At 43.1% G+C, this 12,179-nt stretch overlaps 1 protein-coding gene across 1 annotated transcript in view; it reads left to right on the forward strand.

Moving 5' to 3' along the window:
* LOC124613554 (protein nervous wreck) overlaps positions 1-11,793 on the forward strand; it is a 754,174-nt gene extending 742,381 nt beyond the window's left edge. Inside the window, exons 20-23 of the mRNA XM_047142268.1 lie at positions 3,786-3,826; positions 9,013-9,368; positions 9,492-9,564; positions 9,646-11,793. Coding sequence (XP_046998224.1) covers positions 3,786-3,826; positions 9,013-9,368; positions 9,492-9,564; positions 9,646-9,789 — 614 coding nt within the window. The 3' untranslated portion in view covers positions 9,790-11,793. The remainder of the gene's footprint in view (positions 1-3,785; positions 3,827-9,012; positions 9,369-9,491; positions 9,565-9,645) is intronic.
* The last annotated feature ends 386 nt before the right edge of the window (positions 11,794-12,179 follow it).

The following is a 12,179-nucleotide window of genomic DNA, read 5'->3' on the forward strand; positions in this document are numbered from 1 at the left end:
TGTGCTATATTGTAGCAGTTATTTCTTTGTAGGGTCCATGTTTCACCTAGCTATTTTACTTGGAAGTGACACGTCATGCGAAAGTTACTTCCGTCGCACCAGTGTATTTACGTGCCCTCAGCCTCTTCAAGTTAGTCACAGCTACAATCTTCGCGTAGTTCCATCCAAGAAAATGGTGGTCCATTAATAGCGACCGGGACAAATATCTCACGAAATAAGTATCAAACGAAAAAACTACAAAGAACAAAACTCGTCTAGCTTGAAGGGAGAACCAGATGGCGCTATAGTTGGCCCGCTAGATGGCGCTGCCATAGGCAAAACGGATATCAACTGCGTTTTTTAAAATAGGAACCCCCACTTCTTATTACATATTCGTGTAGTACGTAAAGAAATACGGATGTTTTAGTTGGACCACTTTTCTCGCTTTGTGGTAGATGGCACTGTAGTAGTCACAAACGTAAAAGTACGTGGCATCACGTAGCATTTCGCCAATGCGGACGGTATTTGCTTCGTGATACATTACCCGTGTTAAAATGGACCGTTTACCAATTGCGGAAAAGGTCGATATCGTGTTGATGTATGGCTATTGTGATCAAAATGCCCAACGAGCGTGTGCTATGTATGCTGCTCGGTATCCTGGATGACATCATCCAAGTGTCCGGACCGTTCGCCGGATAGTTACGTTATTTAAGGAACAGGAAGTGTTCATCCACATGTGAAACGTCAACCACGACCTGCAACAAATGATGATGCCCAAGTAGGTGTTTTAGCTGCTGTCGCGGCTAATCCGCACGTCAGTAGCAGACATATTGTGCGAGAATCAGGAATCTCAAAAACATCGTTGTTGAGAATGTTACATCAACATCGATTGCACCCGTACCATATTTCTATGCACCAGGAATTGCATGGCGACGACTTTGAACGTCGTGTACTGTTCTACCGCTGGGCACAAGAGAAATTACGGGACGATGACAGATGTTTGCACGCGTTCTATTTAGCGACGAAGCGTCATTCATCAACAGCGGTAACGTAAACCGGCATAATATGCACTATTGGGCAACAGAAAATCCACGATAGCTGCGACAAGTGGAACATCAGCGACCTTGGCGGGTTAATGTATGGTGCGGCATTATGGGAGGAAGGATATTTGGCCCCCATTTTATCGATAGCAATCTGAATGGTGCAATGTATACTGGTTTCTTACGTAATGTACTACCGATGTTACTACAAGAAGTTTCACTGCGTGACAGAATGGCGATGCACTTCCAACATTATGGATGTCCGGCACATAGCTTGCGTGCACTTGAAGCGGTATTGAATAGCATATTTCATGACAGAGGTGGATTGGTCGTCGAGGCACCATACCACTGCCCGCACGTTCACCGGATCTGACGTCCCCGGATTTCTTCGTGTGGGGAAAGTTGAAGGATATTTGCTATCGTGATCCACCGATAACGCCTGATAACGTGCGCCAGCGCATTATCAGTGCATGTGCGAACATTACGGAAGGCGAACTACTCGCTGTTGAGAGGAATGTCGCTACACGTATTGCCAAATGCATTCAGGTTGACGGACATCATTTTGAGCATTTATTTCGTTAATGTTGTATTTACAGGTAACCACGCTGTAACAACATGCGTTCTCAGAAATGATAAGTTCACAAAGGTACATGTATCACATTTGAACAACCGAAATAAAATGTTCAAACGTACCTACGTTCTGTATTTTAATTAAAAAGACCTACCTGTTACCAACTGTTCGTCTAAAATTGAGAGCCATATGTTTGTGTCTATTACAGCGCCATCTGTCACAAAGCGAAAAACGTGGTCCAACTAAAACATTCATATTTCTTTACGTACTACACGAATATGTAATAAAATGCGGGGGTTCCTATTTAAAAAAAAACGCAGTTGATATCCGTTTCACCTATGGCAGCGCCATCTAGCGGGCCTACTATAGCGCTATCTGGTTTCCTCCTTCAAGCTAGACAAGTTTCGTTCTTTGTAGTTTTCTGGTTAGACGCTTATTTCGTGAGATATTTGGCCCGGTCATGATCAATGGACCACCCTGTATAACAGCGCATACTAATCTGTCTAGACCACACCACCCCACTCGCAGCCACATTCCCGTTTTCTTGTTAGCAAACGACCTAACACGTATCACCAAGACGACCAAAAATCACTGCTGCGAAATGCGACTGAAGATTTATGTTCTAGAAACGTTCACTTCACCTGTATAGGTAATCCCATGCAAGGCGGTAATCGTCGGTGAGGTCACCTATATAGGAAAACGCTTAAAGGCACTAGTCACACCAACTGTTGAGTATTGTTCCAGTGTTTATGGTTCTTATCAAGTAGGAAACACGTTACAAATCAATCAAATTCAGAGACGTGGCGTTAGGATTGCGTCAGCTCGATATAGCTCTTACGAAAGTGGAACAGAGGCTCCCCGGATAATTACCTGTTTGTAAGAAGGCGACGTTGTTCTCAGGAATCCGTGTTGGGAAAATTTAGACAATCTGTATTCGAAGAAGAATGTGTGACAGCTGTGCTGTCACCATCGTATATCCTTTAGGAATCATAAGAATAAATTAAGAGTGACGAACACATAGACATTCATTTTCCTTCGCCCAGTACGCGGATGGAATTGCACGGAAATTAGCTCATTTTCGTGGCTTGCGGAATACATAGTTTGGAATGATAAGTACGTAGGGCTTTTGAAACTGGTTTGACAGAAGAATGTTGAAGGTGGTGTTGGTATATCGGGTAACCAATAAATAGGAACTGAATCGATTCGAGGAGAGAAGAAGCTACATGACACGACTAGACTGAAAGACGGAATAGTGTGGTAGGACGTATCCTGAGGAATCAAGGAATAACTAATGAGCTAATGAATTTAGGGGGACAAAAATTGTCGAGAGAAATTGAGAAATGCATAAAGAAAGTAAGTGCAAATAGATGTACTTACACTTGTTACTCAAACATGAAGAGACAAACACAGGTGACATTAAAAACTGCATAAAACCATTCTTTAGATTGACAATGACAACATTACTGAGTGAAAGGACTCTAAGGGTTTCTCATACCAAATTAGTCAACAGACACCCTGTAAGGCCTCTGAACTATTTTCTACAGAATTCTCATTAACACTGTGTATTACGAAAAATAACTGTGAGACTGACTAATGCAAATCTGTTGATGTTCAGTACAATACATATGTTTCTTGTTCGGCATAATGGTCCACGATGTGTCGCGAAGATCCTTACTTCTACAGTCATCTTGTAATAGAATTTCACTACACGAACTTGTAGCAAGAAAAGCTACGATTTTCACCAACTCATAAAGCGCGAGAGTGCTTTGTTCCAGAATGTGAGAATATTCGATTTTATGTTTTTTAGGGTCGTCTTCTCCAAAAGAGTCCACCATGTTTAAAGTTGTCTGAACTTCATACGAATATTGCATCCGTTTGTCGAGTCCATCAACTGCGACTGTCCGCCGACAGACATTAACCTATCCGTTATCACCTTCCTTGTAGACGCTAACATTAAACCCTTTCATTCTCTCTGCTGTCAACAATACGGAGGCATAGAAAAGATCCAGAACCTTCTGCACTTCATACGGGATAGCTTAGCAACTCATATCTGTAAGCGTAACCAAAGTATTAGATATTTCCAATCACTAATATGGTATTTTTATTAGGCTTTAACGTCTGACTATATAATGTAGTATATGTGCCCGCTGTTTACGACAGGCTGAATGTTTCTGTTTCACGCTGCGCTTGTCCAGGAGAAGACGTGCCAAGCGTCATGGTGCAGGTAACAGATGAGGTAAGTTATACATAGAAGTTACCGAGTTCCATGTAGTGGTATGAGGCCATTAGATAACTGTTGAAGATTTGAGTAAATGCGTAAGTAATTTCGTCGTTGTTAGTCACTTTAAGCACAGAAGGACCCCTAAGATGTGATGATGTAAATTATTTTTGCACACTTTAAATTTAATCGTTTCGACGTTACGAACAAGTATGACAGCGCTGAAAAATTTTACCTTTACTTTCGTCAGAAAATCTAGAGTCTCTTAATCCTGGGAAATACGTCACAGTTACCTTTACTAGAATCAGAAACACAACACACTTGCAACAAGGGTTTATGGATATCAAATTATTTATGATCATTTCGAAATTAACGGCTCAATGATTTCTAATATAGAATATTGGAAAAGCTGGTAGAAGCCGACCTCATGGATGATCAGTTTTGATTCCCAAGTATATAGAATTTGTAGATTTAGAGAAATCTTTCGACAGTGGTGACTGGAATACACCCTTCGAAATTCCGAAGGTAGCAGGAAAAGTTTTGTACAACTTGTACAATATCCAGGCTGCAGTTGAAGGACACGAAAGGAGACGGGAATGAAACACGACTGTAGCCTATCCCTGCAGTTATGCAGTCTGTACACTGAGTAAGCTGTGAAGCAAGCCAACGAGAACGGGAATTAAACTGACTGAAAAGAAATAAAAACTTACAGGTTTTCCTATGAGATTATAATTCTGTCGAGACACCAAAAGACTTCGAAGAGAAGCTGAACGGAGTGGATAGTGTCTTGAACAGAGATTATAACGTGAACATCAGTGGAAGTTAAACAAGGGTAATAGGATGTAATCTAATTAAATCAGGTAATGCTGAGGGGATTGGACAAGGAAATTGGACACTAAAGTAGTCGATGAGATTTGCTATTTTGGCAGCAAGATAACTGATGATGGTCGAAGTAGCAAGGACATAAAAACATACAGGGTATATGACGAAAATTATTTCATAAACAGAGGGATTTGTTAACATCAAACACAAATTTGTCTCACGAAGTCTTTTCTGAAGGTATTTGTCTGGAGTGTGTACGGAAGTAAATCGTGGACGCTAAGCAGCTCGGACAAGAAGAGAATAGGAGCTTTTAAATGTGATGCTAATGAACATTGCTGAAGATTGGAAAGGTGGATTGAATAATTAATGAACGGGTTCTGAAGCGAATTGGAGGAAAAAGAAACTTGTGGCATAACTTGACTATAAGAATGGAGTGTTTGGTAGGATACATTCTGAGACGCCAAGGGATCACCAATTCCGTTATGGGTCGGAGTGTGTGGCTTAAAAACTGAACAGGGAGACTAAGAGATGAATGCAGTAATCAAGTTCAAATCGATGTAAATTTGAGTATTTATTTGGGAATTAGCAGGCTTGCACACGACAGAATAGCGTGGTGAAGTGCATAAAACCAGCCTACTGACTGAAACCACAACAACAACAACAGGAACACGTTGGCAATTTTAACAGTGGCAGTTCCAACTTACTCTTTTGCAATGGGATAAAAAATATTTAAAACTGATCAGTAAAGTCCAGTTGTGAAAACTGATGTCGTCTGCTTAAATAATTCTCAATACGCTGAGAACACACACAAGAGTGGCGAGACAGCGTGGCTGTTGTATTCGGACTTCAGTCTGGAGACTGGACTGATGCATCTGTCCGTGCTACTCCATCCTGTGCAACACTCTTCATCTCCGAATAACTACTGAATCCTACATCCTTCTGAATTTGCTTACTGTATTCATCTCTTGATCTCCCTCTACGAGTTTTACCTCCCATACTGCCCTCTAGTACTAAATTGGTGATCCCATGAGGTCTCAGAATGTGTCCTATCAACCGTTCTCTGCTTCCAGTCGGGTTGTACCGCAAATTTATTTTCTCCCCCAGTACTATACAGTATCTCCTCATTAATTATGTGATCTACCCACCTAATCTTCAGCAGTCTTCTGTAGCACCACATTTCAAAAGCTTCAGTTATCTTCTTGTCATAACTGCTTATCGCCCGTGTTTGACTTTCTTACATGATTACACTCCATACAAACGCATTCAGAAAAGACTTCTAACTCTTAAATCTATATTCTATGTCATCAAATTTCTCTTCTTCAGTAACACTTTTCTTGCCATTGCTAGTCTACATTTTATATGCCATCTACTTAGGCCGTCACCAGTTATTTTGCTACCCAAACAGCAAAACACATCTTCTGCTTTAAGCATCTCGTTCCCTAATCTAATTCGATAGGCAACACCTAATTTAATTCGTCTACATTTCATTATCCTTGTTTTGCTTTTGTTGTTGTTCACTTTAACCCAACTTTCAAGATACTATCCAACTGCTCTTCCAAGTCATTTGCTGTCTCTGATAGAACTACAGTGTCATCGACAAAACCTCAATGTTTTTATATGTTCCCCCTGATCTTTAATTGCTTCTCCAAATTTTTCTTTGATTTCCTTTATTGCTTATTCAATGTACAGGATGAATAACAGCATTATATGATATAGTAACTCACAAGAATTGAAAATTGTTCATTATTTATCTTTATTCTTTGAAGTTTTCTGGGTATTTGTCACTGGCATAGTATATGTGGGAATGTTGGCTGTTTGAAGAAGAGAGATCCGGGTTCGAGATTTTCCTTACATTTCAACTTAACAAAGATTAGTTGCAAAACGTTTTCTCATCTAATACTTTTTTTTGGAGAACACATCATAGCACACAAAACTTTTTCTATAAAAATGTCAGTCTTTAGTAACACATCGGCTCACAGCACCCCCTTTTCAACAACGACTACTGAAAACGCTCCAAAGAGGCAAAGAGGTTAGCAATGTATTTTGCTAAACAAAAACGTTGTTTGATATCGATTTTTCCAAGCAAAGCAATCTTAAATGTAATTAATAATTTTGATAATGACATTGTAAGTGTTAGAAGTGATCATAAAAATTGTGGTTATAAAAATAATAACAATCATTACAAATGCTTTTCAAAATTGTAAAATGTGTCTGACAGTTCGTGGAGGTATGTTCCGTCTATGCAACTAATTGAAGGGAATTTGTTTATTGCCATAAGCTCTTCGCTTCTTTTATTTCTGAAGCATCTTCAGTGGCGATTTCCAGCGCTGTTAACTCGTGCCTGTGGTCCTAGAGATGTGTGTTTTCGCACATATGTTGATCACAAAATGAAAATCCAAATGATGTAGACGATGTGTTGAATCAAATGTGGGCGAGAGAACACCGTATATCGGCCAGCTGGTGCATGGAAACAAACGAATACATCTCCAGAACCACAGGCATGGTTTAACAGCGCTGGAAATCACCACTGAAGATGCTTCGCAAATAACAGAAGGGAAACGCGTATGGAAATAAACAAACTGCCTTCAATTAGATGCATAGACGGAACATACCTCCACGAACTGCCAGACACATTTTACGATTTTGAAAAACATTCGTAATGATTGTTATCATTTTTATAACCACAATTTTTATGATCACTTGTAACACTTACAATGTCAATTATCAGAATCATTAATTACATTTACTTACAAAAATTTTAAAGCAAATGAGATGGAAACTTTTTTGTTTGTATTGTATACTAAAAGTCCTGACAAAACTCAACCATCTGGTGAGCAAGATGTATGAGACAGGCGAAATACCCTCAGACTTCAGGAAAAATATAATAATTCCAATCCCAAAGAAAGCATGTGTTGACAGATGTGAAAATTACCGAACTATCAGTTTAATAAGTCATGGCTACAAAATACTATGGCGAATTCTTTACAGACGAATGGAAAAACTGGTAGAAGCCGCCCTCGGGGAAGATCAGTTTGGGTTCCGTAGAAATATTGGAAAACGTGAGGCAATACTAACCCTACGACTTATCTTAGAAGATAGATTAAGGAAAGGCAAACCTACATTTCTAGCATTTGTAGACTTAGAGAAAGCTTTTGACAATGTTGACTGGAATACTCTCTTTCAAATTCCAAAGGTGGCAGGGGTAAAATACAGGGAGCGAAAGTCTATTTACAATTTGTACAGTAACTAGATGGCAGTTATAAGAGTGGAGGGGCATGAACGGGAAGCAGTGGTTGGGAAGGGAGTGAGGCAGGGTTGTAGCCTATCCCCGATGTTATTCAATCTGTATATGGAGCAAGCAGTAAAGGAAAGAAAAGAAAAATTCGGAGTAGGTATTAAAAACCATGGAGGAAAAATAAAAACTTTGAGGTTCGCCGATGACATTGTAATTCTGCCAGAGACAGTAAAGGACTTGGAAGAGCAGTTGAACGGAATGGACAGTGTCTTGAAAGGAGGATATAAGATGAACATCAACAAAAGCAAAACGAGGATAATGGTATGTAGTCGAATTAAGTATGGTGACGGTGAGGGAATTAGATTAGGAAATGAGACACTTAAAGTTGTAAAGGAGTTTTGCTGTTTGGGGAGCAAAATAACTGATGATGGTCGAAGTAGATAGGATATAAAATGTAGACTGGCAATGGCAAGGAAAGCGTTTTCGAAGAAGAGAAATTTGTTAACATCGAGTATAGATTTAAGCGTCAGGAAGTTGTTTCTGAAAGTATTTGTATGGAGTGTAGCCATGTATGGAAGTGAAACGTGGACGATAAATAGTTTGGACAAGAAGAGAATAGAAGCTTTCGAAATGTGGTGCTACAGAAGAATGCTGAAGATTAGATGGGTAGTTCATATAACTAATGAGGAGGTATTGAAGAGAATTGGGGAGAAGAGGAGTTTGTGGCACAACTTGACTAGAAGAAGGGATCGGTTGGTAGGACATGTTCTAAGGCACCAAGGGATCACCAATTTAGTATTGGAGGGCAGCGTGGAGGGTAAAAATCGTAGATGGAGACCGAGAGATGAATACACTAAGCAGATTCAGAAGGATGTAGGTTGCAGTAGGTACTGGGAGATGAAGAAGTTTGCACAGGATACAGTAGCATGGAGAGCTGCATCAAACCTGTCTCAGGACTGAAGACCACAACAACAACAACACTAAAAGTGAAAGTGTGCCACTGATAAATTCCATTATACGGTCAGCGAAAATTTTTTATTACGACCCGACCACAATCAAAAATTAGCGTTATTGTAAGTCAGTTCTTTCTCGGTACATGACGTGTTCCCACGAGACGAGGTTGTGGAATAACACTTCCTGTTGGCAGGCTGGGGAAGAATCCGGCACCGGCCTGCCGGTGGAGGCGGCAAGCAGCGGCCCCGAAGCTGGTGGCGAATCCTCGGCGTGTGAGCCGTCGGCGCCGCCCACCACCCTGCCCGGAGTCGGCATGGGCGGTGGCCTGGGCGTCGCGCAGATCGTCATCACCGCCGCCACGCCCACCATCGAGGAGCCCGAGCAGCCCTTCCCGCCCCCGCCTGACGCCGACGAGGAGGCACCGGAGGCGGCGGCCGCCGAGGCGGACGAGGAGGTTCAGCCGCGCGGCCCCGGCCTCGTGGGGGCGGACTCGGAGGAGGCGGATGCGGGGCCGGACAGCGCACCCGACGACGACGAGGAGCCGCCCACGTACGACGCGGCCACCACCACCACCACGACGACGACGAGCGAAACGCGAGGCGAGACGGTGGCGGAGGCGCAGCTGGACGACGAGATGCCGACCGACTCGGCGCCGTTCCCCGCCTCGAGCAGCACGGCCAGCGACGAGGACGAGTCGCTGTCGGCCCCCAGCACGGCAGACAACAGCACGCAGGCCCCCGTCAAGGTGGCGGCGCTGCCGCGCGACGACGAGCCGCCGCCCCCGCCGCCGCCTCCTCCGCCTCCGCCGCCGCCCCCGGCGGCTGAGGAACAACAGCAGCAAGAGGAGGAGGAGGAAGAGTGCGCGCTGCCCCCGATGCGTCAGCCGCTCGGAGGCCGCGCGTCCATCCCTGACGAGCTCGAACCCCACCAGCTGGCGCAGCTGCAGGACCTCAAGGAATCCAACGCGTAGGCAGACGGCAAGGTCCGCCTCTTCGCCCGGGGTCCAGCTAACGCTGCTTGTCACTACACTGTGTGTTCACCCTTTCTCCAAACACACAACACAGACGCGAGTTCGGCCGAAGCCTTGCAGACATATTCCGGCGCAACGACCCTTACGATGCCATCTCCACGTCTGCGCGAGTTATCACACTTCTCCTCATCTACTCCACCATACATCTCTCTAGAAAGGGCCATTACTTCCTTCTCTCCTATCTTATTGTTTCACACCCCTTGCAGCGGACATTTCCAGCTCCAGTGTCCCACTGTTGCATACCAACCCTTCGTCCAGCTATCACACTGTACAAATCAGAGTACAAGGGCAACGTTTGCGTCCTGGGGTGTTGCACTCTTTCAGCTACGGAGCAGTGCTTATGCTTCTTGGGGCAATACGTTCCACAAATATGACTTCTTTCTGACCTCTAACATATTGGGATTTGTATTGATGTAACCTCCCTCTCTGACAATACAATTACGAAGCTTAGTGAGTGCTAAGACACATTCTAAAAGGGTACCGGCATCTAATCCAATTTGTGATAATGTTTTTAATGCCCACGGCATTGTGAAAGATAGGCGAAAGGCGAGCGAATTCTGAAAAACCTACACAGGCTTCAGTTTTGAAAGTATGTTTCCGCAAGCTCGCTGTTTTTCCGTATATACAACACGGATGGACGAGGACTAGAGGGATCCAGGTAGGATTTTGCGACTGCAGTAAACACCTGCTTCCCGCGAAACTGTGACGACATTTAGTGCTTTGTGCGTGCATAATCTACAGTGATTTCTTTCATTTCGGAGGAAACTCGATCGATAGATAACATTTTGTTTGACACTAGTTTGTTTTCAACACTGCGAGACGTCACACGCAATTCCTATCCTATATTCTTCCACAAAAAAAACCGTAGTTACTTCCTCACTACTCTGTTCACAGGTACCATGTTACTATTTATGTACTGTCGACCAAATATTCTTCCCGGCCAGTACAATGGCAGAACACTTCCCCCTTTGGGATGTAATGAATATTGATAGCAGATAATTTTACTGATTTTTTCTCTCAGTGCGGAACTAAACACCGTCCGTGAAGCAGAACACCAAGGTCACATCATGTACTAATTCCCTAAACTACGACTGCCAATCTAAGCGAATAACCCCAGAAGTTTCAGGGACTTCACACGCAATGTCTTATTGCGTTACTAGTAAGAGAACTAAATAGGCAGCGCACTGTCATGACACGATTTAACATGCGGCTACATTTGGCCGGAAATATATTATACAAATAACCTTGCCGTCTGCCTAGCAAGTAAAAGTGCTCAATGATCTTTGCGGACGGAAGCCCGCCTGTTAAGACGGCGCTCCGTCTGCAGGAGGGGTTTAAAAAAAATATGGGAACAACATTTGAAGAAGCACACTGAGTAAAAACCAATAGAGGAACTGGTGTTTTTATTTTCTAAATCTGCTTGTTAGTGGTTTCTGTGCTAAGCTGGTTACAACATGGACAACTTGCAACAGCGAGTCAAGCGTCAATTGTCAATTGCCGTAGTGAGAGCAAACCTTTCTCCTCCTCTCCTGATCAGCCAATTACAGCATCCGCCACTGGTGCGGGTGCCTGTAGCGTAAGCAGAAACTTTTGTATAGTACATATATGTGTGTTATGGATGTTCGTTGTTTTCACATGTGATAGATGATATTTTTCGTACTTTTCTGCCTAAATTTCTATCAGCGCAAAGCGCACGGCACAAGCTCGTCATTTACTTTCTCAACAGCAAAGCTTCTGTCCAGCTAAGCTGTTCGTCTGTTGTGTATGTGTGTATGTGCTAGCGGCGACATCTGATGAGAAAGAAAGAGCTACTCCGTCTGTTGTTGTCTGCGATCTGCCTGTCTTGAACGCAGTGCGTTGTGCAAGAGCATTTGAGGGAGGTACCGCTACGTACATCTCTATTAGCGGTTTACAATATTGTTATGTTCTGAGTACAGGAATAAAGTTGACGCTCACTCTTACTATGTAAGCATATCTGAAGAAGTTATTTCTCTATTTCTGCCCTGCGCTTACTTATCTGAGGAGCCATGGACGCAGAACGAATAAAAATATATTTCCATTTCCGTTTCCTTCCCTTCACGCTTATGTTTCCCACTTTCTGATTTGAGACTTTCCGGGATAAATTGTATCTCCGTTGCTGTTCTCTGCCTTTCAATCTTTCCAATTTGAGGAGTCAGCATCACCCGCTTAGTGGCGAAAGTGCTGCGATGGAGCGAAGGGCAGAGGACCACATGTGAAAAAGATACGCAGTGAGACCTTTCAAAGCTCTGGGAGCATTAGACGGACTGGAAATATGTATGACTTGAACACCATACGGAGTAGAAGACAGA

Source organism: Schistocerca americana, chromosome 4 (assembly GCF_021461395.2).
Source record: "Schistocerca americana isolate TAMUIC-IGC-003095 chromosome 4, iqSchAmer2.1, whole genome shotgun sequence".
NCBI classification, from domain to species: domain Eukaryota; kingdom Metazoa; phylum Arthropoda; class Insecta; order Orthoptera; family Acrididae; genus Schistocerca; species Schistocerca americana.